Source organism: Thamnophis sirtalis, unplaced genomic scaffold (genome assembly GCF_051295495.1).
Source record: "Thamnophis sirtalis isolate CommonGarterSnake01/CBP01778 unplaced genomic scaffold, rThaSir2_p1.2 scaffold_2, whole genome shotgun sequence".
NCBI classification, from domain to species: Eukaryota; Metazoa; Chordata; class Lepidosauria; order Squamata; family Natricidae; genus Thamnophis; species Thamnophis sirtalis.
In genome coordinates, this window is record NW_028261382.1 from 43443365 (window position 1) to 43460567 (window position 17203).

Genomic DNA, 17203 nt, shown 5'->3' on the forward strand with positions numbered 1-17203 from the left:
GCATTCACAATGGTTCACTTAATAACCATGGGGAAAAAAAGGTAATAAAATCAAGCATGACTCATAACAGCCATTGTGCTTAGCAACGGATGTTGTGGTCCTAATTATGGTAATTGAGGATTATTTGTAAAGCACCTCAGGCGCGGTGTGCCTTAGGTAAAGGTAAGTGTTCGTACGTTCCTGACTCTAGGGGGCGCTGCTCATCTCCGTTTCAAAGCCGAAGAGCCAGCGCTGTCCGAAGACGTCTCCGTGGCCATGTGGCCGGCATGACTCAACGCCGAAGGTGCACGGAAGGCTATTCCCTTCCCACCAAAGGTGGTCCCTATTTCTCTACTTGCATTTTTTACATGCTTTCGAACTGCTAGGTTGGCAGAAGCTGGGACAAGGAACAGGAGCTCGGTCCATTACGCGGCGCTGGGGATTCGAACCGCCAAACTGCCGACCTTTCTGACCGACAAGCTCAGCGTTTTAGCCACTGGGCCATCTTATCATAGCGTCCTTATCGTCATATAAATTCACCGGTCTTCGTTGGATATAAATGACATTTTAAAATGTTCAGATATCATGCCAGTTTTATTATTAGCATGACACGTGGCCGTTGAAATTCCCCAAGTATAGGAACATTTTTTTTTCCTGACTTTTGGTAAATCACAGGATTTAAAAGCATTTCTCTTCTTGGGGCGTTTTAAGGCATTTTGCAGTTCCTGTAACTCAGCAATTCAATTAACAGGTAGTCCTCGAGTTAGGACCACAATTGAGCCCTGATTTTCCTTTGTTAAGGGAGTTTTGGCCCATGCTACGACCCTTCTTCCTGCAGCTGTTAAGGGAATCATTCTAGTTAGGCTAGTAAAATGGTTGTTAAGTGAATTGTTGTTAGGAGGTCGCAAAAGGGGATCATGTGCCCCCCACACACACACACTGTAACTGTCATAAGCTTGGCCGGTTGCCAAGCGTCTGAATTTTGATCATGTGACCCACAGGGATTCTGCAATGGTCATTACTGTGAAAAATGGCCATAGGTCACGATTTTTCAGTGTAACTTCAACCGTCATTAAATGAAGCACTCTTTTAAAAAAAACCTTTCATAAGCCCACCAAACTTGGCTTAGCAGCCCACCAGCGACGGGTGCAGGGCAAATCATCCCTCCAAACCACCATTCAGGGCCGACCCTAACAAACAAGGTTTGAAATCTTGGCCACCTTAAAAAAAATAAAAAATCTGCCATTCTCCAGTCTAAGTCTATGATCGCAAAGCGGGCTAGAAGGGCCAAGCGGGAGAGCCGCGCCTGCGCGACCGGCTGCCCGGAAACCGTGCCGCCCTCCCCGGAAGCCTCTCGCGGCGGCGGCTGCGCATTGGGCGGCTCGCCTCCTCCGTTAGAGAGCAGCGCGCTGAGGGGAGACGGGGAGAAGAAGAAAGGCCGGTGGAGGCGGTTGCAACGACGGAGACGGCCGGCAGGCTAAGGACCCTTCCGAGGCATCCCTCGGCGGCCTTCCGCTCGCGTGTGCCGGGGAGTCGGTTTTCCGAGGTGCCCGCCAGCGGGGCTCCCTTCATGGCCGACGGCGGGAAAGGCGGATACAACGGTGAGGGGGGGCTGAGGGCCCGGGAGGGGCTTTCCAGAGAGTCCTCGGGCGCCAAGGCCTACCTCACAGGGTCGTTGTGCATAGGAAGGAAGAAGGGGGAAGACGGATAAGCGGTGAGGGGAGAGTCCTGGGCGGTCCCGGCCTACCTGACAGGGTCGTTGTGCGTGGGAAGGAGGCGGGCAAGGCGAATACAGCGGTTGTGGGGGGCTCAGAGGGCGACGGAGAGGGGGACTTGAGGGGAACATGGTGGTGGTGGGCTTCCCGGATAGTTCTCTCCCGCCCTGGCCTACCTCACAGGGTCGTCGTGCATAGGAAGGAGGGCGGGAGAGGCAGATACAATGATGAAGGGGATCTGAGGGGAGGAGGGGGATTTGAGGGGTTGGGGAGGGCTATCCCAGAGAGTCTTTGGCAGCCCCAGCCTACCTCACAGGGTCGTTGTACAGCCCCGAGGGGGACAGGGCTTCCCAGAGAGTCCTCGGCCTCCTGACCTACCTTACAGGGTTGTTTGGCATAGGAAGGAGGACGGGAAAGGCGGATACAGTGGTGAGGGGAACGGGGGGGGGGGCGGCGTTGAGGGGTTGGGGGGTACTATCCCAGAGAGTTCTCGGCTGCCTGGCCTACCTCACAGGGTCATTGGACGTGGGAAGGAGGGAGGAGGGAGATAGGGATAGATGGGTGGATAGGTGGATAGATGAAATAGACACAGACAGGGATAGGTAGATGGATGGATGGATGGATGGATGGATAGATAGACAGATAATATGATAGAAAGGAAGATAGGGATAGATGATAGATAGATAGATAGATAGATAGATAGATAGATAGATAGATAGATAGATAGATAGATAGATAGATAGATAGATGATAGATAGATAGATAGATAGATAGATAGATAGATAGATAGATGATAGATAGATAGATAGATAGATAGATAGATAGATGATAGATAGATAGATAGATAGATGATAGATAGATAGATAGATAGATAGATAGATGATAGATAGATAGATAGATAGATGATAGATAGATAGATAGATAGATAGATGATAGATAGATAGATGATAGATAGATAGATAGATGATAGATAGATAGATAGATAGATAGATAGATAGATAGATAGATGATAGATAGATAGATGATAGATAGATAGATAGATAGATAGATAGATGATAGATAGATAGATGATAGATAGATAGATAGATAGATAGATAGATAGATAGATAGATAGATAGATAGATAGATAGATAGATGAAGACAGATAAGCTGCGAGGGGAGCCTGTGGTGGTGGGGCCTTGAGGTCGTAAAATGGGCCAAAACTCACTGAACAAATGTTTCACTTAACAACATAAATGTTGGGCTCAGTTGTGGTTGTCCGTCGAGGGCCGCCTGTAGATTTGTGGGCGCCAAAAGCATGCTGTGTACAGGTACTCCTTGACTTACAACGGCTGCAACGGTCATTCAGTGTGAAAAATGGTCAAAACGCACTTTTTCCAGTGCTGCTGTAACGTCGAAGTGTCACTAAACGAACTGCTGTAAGTTGGGGACTACCTGTAGTTGTAGCTCAGGGTTGAATTGTGTGGTCCTTGGTGTCGTCTGAGTGGGGAGGAAAAGTGATAGAAGGGAGTGAGACTTAACTGGCTTTCATGAGTCCTTGATGCTCTCTGAGCTTGGTGGTATTCTTGCACACGTTTCATGACCCAACTACGTAACATCATCCGTGCTTGAAGGGAAGGGGTTTTGCAGAGGAGAGAGAGGAGGAGGACAAGGCAAGGGGAGGAAGAGGAGGAGGAAGAGGAAGAGGGAAACTCTGCGAACCTTGGTGCTCTCTGAACTTGCTTCTTTTCTTGCAGATGTTTCATGACCCAACTAGGTTACATCATCAGTGTTAGAAGGGAATGGGAATTGTGGGATAGCAGAGGAGGAAGAGGACTGTGGGGTGCTTGGCGCTCTCTGAACTTGCTTCTTTTCTTGCAGACAAGTTTCATGACCCAAGCAGGTAACATCATCAATGCATTTTCAGCAGTGATGATGTTACCTACCTAGAACCATCTCATTACCAGAGCCGAGGTGGCAGAATGGTTAGTGTGCAGCACTGCAGGCCACTTCAGCTGACTGTTACCTGCAGTTCAGCGGTTCTAATCTCACCGGCTCAAGGTTGACTCAGCCTTCCATCCTTCCGAGGTGGGTGAAATGAGGACCCAGACTGTGGGGGGTGATATGCTGACTCTGTAAACCGCTTAGAGAGGGCTGAAAGCCCTATGAAGCGGTATATAAGTCTAACTGCTATTGCTATTGCTATCTCCCAGGTAACAACCAAGCCAATCCTATCCATTTTGGAGTCTTAACTGACCTAATCGTCCTTTCTCCAAACCGATGTTCCTCAACCTTAGCAACATGCGGGCTGGGGAATGCTGGGAGTTGAAGTCCACCGAGATTAAAGTTGGCAAAGGCTGAGGAATGATGCTCGGAACCTCTGGCCCGCAGCCCTTTATACCAGTGTTTCTCAACCTTTTCAACTTGAAGATGCCTGGACTTCAACTCCCAGAATTCCCCAGCCAGCGAATGCTGGCTGGGGAATTCTGGGAGTTGAAGTCCGAGCATCTTCAAGTTGCCAAGGTTGAGAAACACTGCTCTATACAATCGAACTGTCTCGGGACACCTGACTGATGCTTCCATCCGTTTTCCTTTCTCTCAGAACATGACGACCGCGTGGGCTCCAGCGACAGGAACTATCCACGGAGGAGAAAGGGCCGTGTCCCCTTCCGGGGGAAAATGTACAGCGAGATGGGCCATCACCAGCGCGGTTGGAACAGTTCCGGCTCCGGGTCTCGTGGCTGGCCGGACGAAGAAGACGGGGACGTTCTCATGAGCGATGCTCACGAAGTGCTCCGAACACGCTAGTGAGAAATAGAACCTGTGGGGTAGTCGGGGGGGGGGGGGGGGAATACTGTCTGCTTGTGAGAGAAACTCTTGTTTTAAAGCAAGCTGTTCCATAGAACAATTAATCAGTGGAACAGAAGTTGCCTCCAGAAGTTGTGAATGCCCCAACACTGGAAGACTTTAAGAAGATGTTGGACAGCCATTTGTCTGAAACGGTGTAGGGTTTCCTGCCTAGGCAGTGGGTTGGACTAGAAGACCTCCAAGGTCCCTTCCAACTCTGCTATTGTATTGTATTGTAAAGCTTTGGTGTTCCTTCTGATCCCTGTTTTGGTTGAATGTGTTAGCCGATATGTGGAAGCTCCTGTAAGAAGCAACATGAATAATAGGCACTGGAGAGAGAAAACAGGTCAGTCTTTCCTGCCTAACCAGAGTTAGTTCATTGCTTAGAAATTCTGGGGTTTGCTTCTAGGAAGTGGCGTGATTGAGGCCATCTGATCCATTTGTCATCCTAGTAATTAGACAAAGAGCCAGGAAGTTCAAAGGCAGCAGCTGGAAAACTAGTAATTGGAACCTGTTCATGATTTAGAAGTTAATTAGGGCTAGTTTTCTCGATGGCCTGGTTAATTAAAGTATAATTGTAACTTTAAAAAGAGGGATGCGGTGGATCGGAGGCTAAGATGCTGAGCTTGTCGATCAGAAAGGTTGGAAATTCAAATGCCTAGCGCCGCGTAACGGAGGGAGCTCCTGTTCCTTGTTCCAGTTTCTGCCAACCTAGCCGTTCGAAAGCACATAAAAAGTGCAAGTAGAAAAAATAGGAACCACCTTCGTTGGGAAGGGAACAGCGTTCCGTGCGCCTTCGGCGTTGAGTCATGCCAGCCACATGACCACGGAGACGTCTTCGGACAGTGCTAGCTCTTCGGCTTTGAAACGGAGATGAGCACCACCCCCTAGAGTCAGGAACGACTAGCACATATGTGCGAGGGGAACCTTTACCTAACTTTAAAATTATATATTATATTAGATAGATAGATAGATAGATAGATAGATAGATAGATAGATAGATAGATAGATAGATAGATAGATAGATAGATAGATAGATAGATAGATAGATAGATGTAGCCCTTGATTTACGATTCATTTAACAGCTATATGAAGTCACAACAGCACTGCCAAAAGGGACTTATGACCAGTCTTCTCACACCCTCATGGTCACATGTTCAAAATGCCAGGCACTTGGCAAAGGCCATGTATTTACAACACCAGTCCCAAGGTCACATGATCCCAGATTACTTCTGACATGCAGTCCATGGGGGAAGCCAGATTCGCTTAACGACCGTGTGGTTCCCTTAACAATTGCACTCGACCACCGTGACGGAAAGGCCGTTAAATCAGGCCCCACTAATTTAACCCACCATCTTGTTTTAGCAATGGAAATCCTGGTCTCAAGTACTTACCTTTATCCAAATGAGGGTCCACACTGCCTGTGGCATTTCCTACAATCTGAATTTCATATTGGGCGTTCTCCGCAAACAAATTTAATTACCGTATTTTTCGGAGTATAAGAAGCAACAAGGTTTTGAAGAGGCAAATTTAAAAAAAAAAGTTTTTGTGCTCAGCAGGCCTCCCCCAAATGGCCCGTTTTTCGCGAAAACAGGACTGTTTTGTTTTCCAAAAAAAGAGCATGAACAGCCCTTAGGAGGCTTGTAGAGTGCTTCTGGGGGGTGGGGTGGGCCAAAAACGAGCAAAAACACACCCTCTTTTTTTGTGAAAATGGGCCCATTTTTGCCAAAAAGGGGGGGGGGGTATGGATAGCCTTTAGAAAGCTTATAGAGTGCTCCTGGGGGCTGGGGGAGGGGGAAATGAGCAAAAAACGGTCCATTTCTGCCCTCCCCAGCCCCCAAGAGCTCTCTGAAAGCTTTCTAAAATCTATGAATGGCCATTTTGGTGAAGGGGGCGGGGTTCAGGAGACAAAAAATGCTGTATTCAGTGTATAAGACAGAGCCAGATTTTCAGCCTCTTTTTTTTTGAGCGAAAAAGGTGCGTCTTATACTCCGGAAAAATACGGTATATCTGGTCCGTAGTAAAAAAAAAAAACACACACACCTTTGTTTCTCTCTTAGCACTCCTTACGGGTCACGTCCGCATCGACCAGACCGAGGGAGCTCGAACCTTATGAACGCCACTGTGAGACGGAATCTGAATATCGGGGACCGTGCTCCTGCTCCTGCTCAGAAGGGAGGGCTTGTAAGCAAGAAGACTTGGTTCAGAATTACGGTGAGCCATGCGGCGGGAAACCAGGGACGTGGGCGTTCAGAAGGACCCGGGTCCATTGGAGGACATCTGTTTTCCCCAAGACCATCAAGCACTGGCTCTGGAGCCGCACGTGGCTCTTCCATCCCTCTGCTGCGGCTCCCTGTCCACAGTTGATTGGGCTTTTGGTTAGGACGGAGAGAGGAGAAAGGACGCCACGCTAGGAGAAGACTCTATGGTGGGAGAACCAGACTTCCGGTCGGCTCCGGAATTGAACGGGGGGCTTCCGGTTAGGACCTTTGTGGCTCTTTGAGTGTTTGCCCAACATTCCTTCAGTTTTCACTCAGCCATTTCAAGCTTTTTCAGGAAGGGCTCATTCCTTCCTTCCTTGGCCCTCTTCTTGGGTCTTAATTGACCCCACAGACCTTTCTTATTATGAATTGTCATCAACTCTTAGAGAGCCAGTTTGTCCTGACTAGTAGATAAGGCGGAAAGCTGACATGTAGGAGATGATGAGTTCTAGTCCCGTCTTAGATAGGGAAGCTGGCAGGGAGACTTTGGGCCAGTGACAGGGGTTCTACTCCTGCTTTAGGCATGAAAGTCCACTGGGTGACTTTGGGCCAATCACCAGGAGACAGTGAATTCCAGTCCCACCTTAGATGTGAAAGCTGACTGGGAGACTTTGGGCCAATCATCAAGAGACTAGGAATTCTAGGTGTAGGTGGCTGTGTCCTTAAAACCCTAAATTAAATGAAAATGGTGGTATAGTGATAGTAAAATATATAAATTCTAAAATGTAACAATTTAAACTGAATGAAATATATCTGATTGTGGAAGAAACCCACGAAATGTACCTGTAACCAATGGATGCGCTTTCTACAAGATGTAATGACAGATGATTTTGTGTGTGTGTGTGTTTTTTCTTTAATAAAAATAATAAAAACTCTTTTAAAAAAAGAGACCGGGAATTCTAGTCTTGCCTTTGGCATGAAAACCCACTGGGTGACTTTGGACCGATCACCAGGAGACGGTGAATTCTAGTCCCGCCTTAGATAGGAAAGCGGGTTGGGTGACCTTGGGCCAATCCTCCTCTCTCAGCCCAACGCACCTCACGAGGTGGTGGTTGCGGGGGAAATAGAGGAAGCCTTAGTAATAAGGTACATTTGCTGCTTTGAGTTATTTATAAAAGGTGGGAAAAGATGAGATGAAAATCCAAGAGAAAAAATAAATTCTGGAAGACTTGAGATTTAAAATACAGGTAGAAATTGCTGAGGTGTTCCTTGTTTTTTAAACAAGTAGGTGTGCAGAGGAATTTGCCAATCAAGATAACGAAGGAAAGTTTAAAAAAAAAAGCTTTGATGGCAGCTAATTCCCCCCCTCCTCTGCCAGGCTTCCCCCCTCTGCAGGGCATTCAGGGTACTTGAGAGACCGCCTGCTGCCAATTACCTCCAATAGACCGATCAGATCCCACAGATTAGGCCTCCTCCGAATTCCATCCGCTGGCCAATGCCGACTGGCGACTACCCGGAGGAGAGCCTTCTCTGTGGCTGCTCCGACCCTCTGGAACGAACTCCGCGTGGAGATTCGAACCCTCGCCACCCTCCAGGCCTTCCGCAAAGCCCTTAAAACCTGGCTGTTCCGACAGGCCTGGGGCTAAAGAGCTTTTGCCCCCCCTCCTCAAATGGTATGGTTGTTGTGTGTTTTAAATTGTGTATTGTTATGTTCGTCTTTTTATCCCCCGTCTGTACCCCTTTCCCTGACTGAATTGTGAGCTGCCCTGAGTCCCCTTCGGGGAAAAGGGCGGCATATAAATGTAATCAATCCAATCCAATCCATTCACCCAGGGCCCTTTTGGCATTAAGAGGCTTGGGCAGCTATTAGGGAGAGCAGGTGAGGAAGCAAGAATCGTGGGTTGTGGCTTAGAAATTCTGGCTTTTGACTGGCTCCTTGTGTTCTTCGTTCGCCAGATTCCTTTCGGAAGAAAATACGAAAAGAGCTGGCTGCTGAACGCCATACGGGAAACCTGCACCGTCCCCTTCAACCCCATAGAGGTAAGAGAGCCCTCCGCCTCCCTCGAAACTATAGGGAGTCCTCGACTTACCACCCGCAACTGAGCCCAACATTTCTGTTGTTAAGCGGAGAGACGTTGGTTGAGTGGGTTTTGCCCCAGGCCACGACCCTTTCTTGCCACCGCCAAGTGAAATGATGCAGAAATGGTGGCAGGAAGGGCATCTGGCCAGTAAACACTCTGCTAGCCTTTACATTCAGTTGCGCAGACTCCACCCCGCAAGGCAGGGGTGAAATTCAAAAAAAAAATTCCCTACCACTTCTGTGGGCGTGGCTTGGTGGTCTTGTGACCAGGTGGGTGTGGCTTGATCGTGGCTGCACAACTGACTCGCACACAATGCAAAAGCAGCTGGACTTGTACGCAAAATGTCCCCATGCAACAAGCAGGCACCGGCACAACTGGTTGTGTCACACAGTTACGTTTGTAGCATTTTTGTTGGCACAGAATTTTTTTAAAAAAAACTTTTTAAAAACATTTTTTTTTTTACTACCGGTTCTGGCAAAACCAGCCGGAACCGGTAGCATTTCACCCCCCTGACGCAAGGAATTGTGGGGTCATTAAATGCTGATTTTTGTTAGACTTCCCCATTGACTCGGCTCATCAGAAAAGTCGCCAATTATCGAGAACGTTCGCTTTATTTTAATTATTTTTTTAAAAAAAATCAGAAAAGAGCTCTTTGATCCCAAGATGGCGTTGTTTTTTTCCCCCCTCCCGCTTGTAGTACCACTGCGTGAATAATCGGGTGGTGTTCTACGTAGAAGACACTTCCGTGGCCAACGCACTCAAGCAGACCTCTCGTAAAATTTCTTCTCCGGATGGATACAAGGTTGGTTCATCCTTGCCTGGGAAATGCTTGGGGAGAGGGCCGGGGGGGGGGGGCGCGGGGGGGAGGAACAGCAGGTCCCGGCTGCGGAACAAGGCCCATGAAAAGGGACCTGTGGCTCCTTTCACTTCCCACAAGCCATTTCCCTAATCCAGCTTCCGCTTTCTCTCAGGTGGCGATACTTATAAACACGTGCAACCCACCCACCACCGTCCAGCAAGAACTGAAACCAGAAGAGATTGAGCAGCTGAAGGTATTTAAAAAAACAACAACAACAAACGGTTAAAGCGTTTGGCAAAACCTCTTCCCGCTAGCTTGCCCCTGCACAGGGTATTCCTCCGCTAGGGGAAAGAAAGAGATGGGAGGAAGGAAAAGAAGGAAGGGAGCGGAGGAGGGGTGGGAGGGAGGAAGGAAGGGATGGTTTGGAACGGCTTGGCTCCAGAGGTTGAGGTTTTTAAGAAGAGACTGGACGTCCGTTTGACTGGAATGGGATAGGGTCTGCTGCTTGAGCAGGAGGTTGGGACTAGAAGATCTCTTGAGGTCCCTTTCAGCTCTGTTATTCTGATTTATTCCCTCCCTCCCTCCCTTCTTTCCTTCCTTCCTTGAGTTTTTTAAGAAGAGATTGGACAACTATTTGTTTGAAATGGTAGAGAGTTTTCTGCTTGAGTAGGGGGTTGGATTAGAAGACCTCCAAGGTCCCTTCCAACTATGTTATTCTGCCCTTCCTTCCTTCCTTCCCTCCCTCCCTCCCTCCCTCCCTCCCTCCCTTCTCTTTCCTTTCCCCTTCTCCTTCCTTCCTCTCTCTTTCCTTTCTTCCCTGTCTCCCTCCCTTCTTTCCTTCCTCCCTACCTCCCTTCTTCTTTCCTTTCCCCTTCTCCTTCCTTCCTCTCTTTCCTTTCCTCCCTGTCTCCCTCCCTTTCCTTCCTCCCTCCCTTCTCCTTTCCTTTCCCCTTCTCCTTCCTTCCTCTCTCTTCCCTTTCCTTTCCTCCCTGTCTCCCTCCCTTCTTTTCTTCCTCCCTCCCTCCTTTCTCCTTTCCTTTCCCCTTCTCCTTCCTTCTGCTCTCTTTCCTCCCTGTCTCCCTCCCTTCTTTCCTCCCTCCCTCCCTCACTCGAGTTTTTAAAGAAGAAATTGGAGAACCATTTGTCTGAAATGGTCTTAAGGTTTCCTACTTGCGGGGGTTCGACTAGAAGACCGCCTAGGTCCCTTCCAGCTCTCTTACCTTTCCTTCCTCACTCTCTCGAGTTTTTTAAGGAGAGATTGGACAAACATTTGCCTGAAATGGGATAGGGTTTCCTGCTTGAACAGGGGTTTGGACTACAGGACCTCCAAGGTCCCTTCCGGCTCTGTTATCCCGATAGATAGGAGGGAGGGAGAAGCGGCTGGTTTGCCGAAACAGCAGAGAGGAAACCAAGACAAATAAGCTGAGGGAGCAGCCTGGAGGCCGGACGAGCTTCCTGTTGGTTGTTTGGCTCCCTCTGAGCTCTTTGCACCTCAGAGTGCAAACCAGACCTGCTTTTTCTAGCCTTTGGGGAATGCAAACCTCCCGGTGGTGGTGATCGCAGCCTCCTCTCAGATAACCCTCTCCTTCCGCTTTCAGCAATGTATGAGTAAAAGGTACGATAGCGCCAATCAAGCTTTGAATATGAAAAATATCCACGCAGATCCCGGTAAGTCGTTCTCCCTCCCTCCCCTCCCCTTTTCTTCCACCGAGAGGGCCCAGTTTGGCCTTCATTTAAAATCAGCACCGCCCTACACACACACAAACACACACACACACACACAAACACACACACACAGGTTTTCTTGAGCCCAGGCGTCAGAAGTGAAATCAATCCCGTTTCGTTCTCTCTCTCTCTCTCTCTCCCCCCCCACCCCAGATCTGATAGCCCAGAATATCGACATTGTGTTGAACCGCCGAAACTGCATGTTAGCCGTGCTGCAGATCATCAGCGACAACATCCCCGAGGTTAGCCGTCTCCCGTCCTCCGCCCGTCCCTCGGTTTGAGGGGGAGGCAAGGAAAAGAGTGCATTTTGCCACGTTTTTCCACCCGGGGGGGGGGGGGTTCAAATGGACGTGGGCTCTCTTTTGAGATCTCTAGCTCAGTGTTTCTCAACCTTGGCTACTTGAAGATGTCTGGACTTCAACTCCCAGAATTCCCCAGCCAGCAAATGCTGGCTGGGGAATTCTGGGAGTTGAAGTCCAGACATCTTCAAGTGGCCAAGGTTGAGAAACACTGCTCTAGCTGGTCAGATGGGCCTCCTTTGGGGAAAACGGGCTGGTGGCTGAACCTTCAAATTCAACATTACTAGTGTTTCGTTCTGCATCTTAATTCCAGATTGTATTTTTGGAGGCTTCCAGCTTTATTTACTTACATAATATCCTGCCTATATGAAGGTGGGGTTCATAATGCTCTTTCTTCTGTTTGCTTCTACTGTCCTCCCAACAACAACAACCCTGTGAGGTGGGTTGGGCCATGAGAGCAGGCCTGTCCTAATGTCACCCAGCTGTCTTTCATCCTTAAGGCGGGACTAGAACTCAGGGTCTCCCGGTAATTGGCCCAAGGTCGCCCAATGGCTTTCATGCCTAAGGCGGGACTAGAACTCCCAGTCTCCTGGGGATTGGCCCAAAGTTACCCAGTTGGCTTTCATGCCTAATTTGGGACTAGAATTCCCAGTCTCCTGGGGATTGGCCCAAGGTTACCCAGTTGGCTTTCATGCCTAAGGCGGGACTAGAACTCCCTGCCTCCTGGGGATTGGCCCAAAGTCACCCAGCCGCCTTCCATGCAGAAATAAGGGGGCATTGAAAGTGACAATCAAGTTTCCGTGCTGTTATTCTCTGCAGCTCCTCTCCCTCAACCTCAGCGACAACAAGCTGTATCGTCTCTACGACATGTCCGATTTACAAGAAAAAGCCCCCAACCTGAAGATCCTCAATTTGTCTTGTAACCAGGTAATATCTCAGCTGACCCCATCCTCTTCCCCCCCCCCCCCCCGTCTCCAACCCTTCCCCCTTCCCGGATCTGTGCTTAGCCAACTCGCCCCGTGTCTGAGTCCCCCTCCTCCCTTTCTCCCCCCCCACTCTTGACTCTCCGCAGCTGAAGACCGAATACGAGCTGGACAAGCTGAAAGGCTTGAAGCTGGAGGAGCTCTGGCTGGACGGCAACCCCATGTGCGACAGCTTCCAGGACCGCTCCGCTTACATCAGGTGAGCCGCAGCCTTCGTCCCCGGTGCCCCCCTCGACTCACCGGAGGAGAGTCGCCCTTCCCATGGCCCTGTCTCCCCGGATTGTGATGGGGTGACAGCAACACCACCACCAGCCCCACCACGCCTCCAGTTTCGCCCGAGAGGACTTCTCTTTTTGCCTGGTTGAGGACTGGGTCTTCCCAGCTGGCCCCCGTGCTCCCAGAGCGGGGGGCCTTCTGCCTTCTCTGACTTTGCTTTGCGATGTCTTCTGACCATGGTTTTATTGCAGCTAGATTGGAGCACTGCCTGCCGGGGGTTCCCTTCTCACCCTCCTCAAAAGGGATTTTAAAAGTGTTTTTTTTAAAAATTGCCCATCCCTCTCTCTCTCTGCCTTCCTCTTCCTCCCCCATCCCCATGTTAATACATTCCTCTTCCCCTCCAGGCATCTCTTGCCTGTCCTAATGACCCCCCCTCCCCTCAATCTTCTCTCCTTCGGAGGCCCCCAAGACTCCTCTGAGTGCACAGCCTTCGCCTTCCCCTCCCGCTTCCTTCTGTGGCTCGCCCACCTCCCTTGGCCCGAGCCTGCCATTCTGGGTCTTCCTTCTCTGTTTGGAGGGCCAGAATATATATTTTTTTTGCGCCTCCTCGACTTTCACATTGGCACGAGAGCTGCCAAACAGCGAGGATTCCCTGGTGACCGGATAAGAGACAAAAAAAAAAAAAAAAAAACAGTGGCCCCTACAGACGGCTGGTTAGCCAATGACGGGTAAGATTCCTCGGTGGAAGGAACAACCTAAGACAGGCACAGTCAAATTGGTGGCCGGAACGAGCCCTCCCGGTGGCGGAAGGCGACGGAGTGAGAGAGAGAGAGAGAGAGAACCCAGGGAACCTCGTTTGCGCACCGCGCCCGCGCGCGCTTTCTCCTGGCATGGATGCTGCCGGAAACGGCTCAAGGAGGGAGAATGTTCTCACTTAACAGCCGAGCGGGGCGGCTTTTTCTCCCGAGCTGAAATGGCCACGGAGCTTGTGGCGAGCAAATCGGCGGAAACCCCCCTCCCCTCTCCCTGCAGGAGGAGGCTTCAGACACAATGGCAGGCACGCAGGACGGACCTTGGCGGTGGGAAGGGAACGCCCAAAGGGGCTTTTGAGGATGGAGGAGGCTGTGCACCAGAGCGGGCGGGCTTCTGAATCACGTACACACACACACACACACACACACACACACCCTTTTTTCCCCCCTGAGGTTCCCTTGCTTCTCAACCCAACTCCCCCCCCTGTCCTTTGCACACTTTAAATTAGACTTCGACCTTGATACGGGAATGCTTTTTGTAAAAAAAAAAAGCGTTTTAAAAGGTTGGCGGCCCAGGAAATTGCTTCTGGCATCTCCAGGACCGATGGGGCACCTTGGCCATATTCCTTTCCTCCCCCCTCCCCTTCCTCCCCCCTTTGAAAGAGCGTTTCTCCTATAAATGATCCAGCCAGGTGAGTACCTCCTTCAGGTAAGTGTGGAGACCCTTCCAGTTCATGCAGCCTCCTTTTTTAAAAAAAAGTGAACACCTCTGTCTCTCCTGCATGTGTAAAACTACAGGGAAGGAAACTGCCCCATTTACAGGGTGTTCGACTGAGGCTTGCGTTTTGGGGTGGGGGGGTCAGAACCCTGGCGTGCTGTCTCCTAGCATCAAGCCAGCGGTCGCCCCCTGTTCCACGCGGTGGTAGTAACCAGCTGGAGCCACTTCTCTTAAAAAAGCTAGAAATGTCCAGCGAATGAACACCGATGGCGACGTTTTCTCCTTAAGAGAGGTCGAGCATCGTATTCCGGTACTTAAAACAGGCAGTGGGGGAGCTTTTAACCAATGGCAGAAGTGACTCAGCTTTGTTTCAAGAGGTGCTGTGTCTTTTTATGGCCTCTTTTAGCACCTAGCCGAAGAGACTGGGCCCGAGTTCAAACCCTAGGCACACCCTTCGTCAGATGGAGCTTGTGTAAATCCCCGCCAAAAATCTTACCGAGTCTATTTTGCAGCTCCTCGTTTAAAAGATTCCGGTGAGCTGCACCCCTGTTTCTTAGTCCTAAGAGCAATCGCTCCAGGGCTCAAACCGGTCGAACGGAATTCCTTTTCCCGTTCTTTGCGAAATGCCGACCCAGCGTAAGTTTCCCTGTTGAAAGAGGACTAGCTGCTTCATAATTTTAAACACCGGATTGGCAGCTTAAGAGAAGTTCTTTTAACTTCCGTCCACCGGAGCCGTTTTATGAGTCATCCTTTATTTCTTGGCCCATCAGCACCGTGCTGGGGGAGTTAAAGCCCGCCCCCGCCCCCTTCGCTGAAGCATGGGCGCCGTTCCTAAAAATGGACGAAACGGGCTCGCTAGGCAGGGCGAGGGTCCATGGAGGGCAGGCTATTCAGAGGGAGGGGTCAGCTGTGCCAACAGGACCTCCTGCGTACTCATTTTTGTTGTGTTTCCGACAGCGCCATCCGAGAACGGTTCCCCAAGCTGCTGCGGCTGGTGAGTTATCCAAAGGCTGGCAGGTCCTGGTTTTGTGTGTGTGTGTGTGTGTGTGTGTGTGTGTGACACGTTTGACAAAGCTCCCCCCCCCTCTTTTCCCTCTGCAGGACGGTCACGAGCTGCCTGCGCCGATCTCGTTTGACGTTGAAACGCCTACCACTTTGCCTCCATGCAAGGTAGACCAAACCTCGGGGAAGGGGCAGATGGAAATGGGTTGGTGGGAGGGGGGGGGGAGGAACGACACCTGTTACGGACCACACGAGGGTCTCCCCAGGTGGGCTGTCCTCCCTGGTCTGCTTGGAGTCCACCTCTTTCAAACCATCCTCCTGGTCTTCCTTTCTGCAGGGCAGTTATTTTGCCTCCGAAGGCTTGAAAATGCTAATTGTCCGCTTTTTACAACAGTGAGTATATCACTTTTATTCACAACTAGCCGATAACCCGGCATTGCCCAGGGGATTTTATTTATAGGGGGGAAATGTCTGGACCAAACCGCCAGGAGCCGAGGTGGCGCAGTGGTTAGGGTGCAGTACTGAAGGCCACTACAGCTGACTGTTATCTGCAGTTCGGCGGTTCAAATCTCACCGGCTCAAGGTTAACTCAGCCTTCCATCCTTCCGAGGTAGGTGAAATGCGGACCCAGACTGTGGGGGCGATATGCTGACTCTGTAAACCGCTTAGAGAGGGCTGAAAGCCCTATGAAGCGGTATATAAGTCTAACTGCTATTGCTATTGCTATAGTTGTCAAGTATCCACCTTTTGATCAGAGGACCATGGGGATGCTGCAATGGTTGGAAGTGTAAAAAACAGTCATAAGTCCCTTTTTTAAGTGCCGTTGTAGCTTGGAATGATCACTAAATGAACTGTTATAAGTCGAGGATGACCAGTCAGTGGAATGGCTTCCCTCCAGAAATTGTGGGTGCTCCAACACTGGAGGTTTTTAACGAGGAGACTGGACAGTCGCTTGTCTGGAAGGGTATAATAGGGTCTGCTGGTAGAGCAGGGGGTTGGACTAGAAGACCTCCGAGTTCCCTTCCAACCCTATGGTTCTATATTCTATAGAACTAAACTGCCTAGTTGAGAACAATTAACCAGTGGAATGGCTTGCCACCAGAAGTTGTGGGAGCTCCAACCCTGGAGGTTTTCAAGAAGAGCGTCAGGTTTCCGAAAGATTCCCTAATTGACTCATGAGTCTCGAGCCAAGTTTCAAAAGAAAACCAGTCATTTATTAGGGGCATTTATTTTGGCAAGACCTTTTGGCAGTCAGATCTGAGCCTCGTTTGAATTATCGCTGAACTTTACCCCTGTTCCTTCCCTTCCCTCAGTCTGTGTCATTAATCACATTCCGCAATGAGGTGCCGCCCTCCCAAGCCTGCTGCGGTAATCTGAGACCCGACTCGAGCCAAAAGCGTGCGTGGAATGCGCTCCCCCCCCCACCTTTTCCTCACTATGGCAACTTTAGGAGTAGACATCGAGATTTGTCTGAAATGCTATAGGGTCTCCTGCTTGAGCAGGGGGTTGGAGTAGATGACCTCCCAGGTCCCTGTTCTATAAAAGAATAGTGGCATCCAGCTCTTTGGTGGTGCATAATTGTCCACTCCCTTCCAGATATTACGCCATCTACGACTCCGGAGACCGACAAGGCCTGCTGGATGCCTATCACGAGGGGGCATGCTGTTCGCTAAGCATCCCGTTTTCCACGAATCACCCTTACAGGTCTGTTTGGGGGTTCCACCGCTTGTCTTGTCTTGTGGGGGGTAGTTCGCCGTGTTCCACCTTACCATGTGCCGGCAAATATTTAAAACTCCGCATTCACCCTGCCTTCGTTGGACCAGGCCAACGAGTTAAGCTGGATTTCTTTGCCTCCGCTTCTGCTTTTCTTTCTGTGACTTCGGGGTACAAACTTGCTCATTGAAAAT

The 17203-nt window shown here is 50.0% G+C and overlaps 1 protein-coding gene across 1 annotated transcript; it reads left to right on the forward strand.

Moving 5' to 3' along the window:
* Positions 1-1405: 1405 nt before the first annotated feature.
* On the forward strand, positions 1406-17000 carry NXF1 (nuclear RNA export factor 1; the record flags this gene model as incomplete). Its single annotated transcript, XM_087705206.1, is given in 14 exon segments — positions 1406-1580; positions 4276-4480; positions 6581-6734; positions 8678-8761; positions 9500-9604; positions 9774-9854; positions 11200-11269; positions 11480-11568; positions 12445-12552; positions 12698-12807; positions 15252-15288; positions 15396-15464; positions 15634-15689; positions 16893-17000. Coding segments are annotated over 14 exon segments (1307 nt in total), but the record flags the coding sequence as incomplete, so codon positions are not given.
* Between the last annotated feature and the right edge of the window lie 203 nt (positions 17001-17203).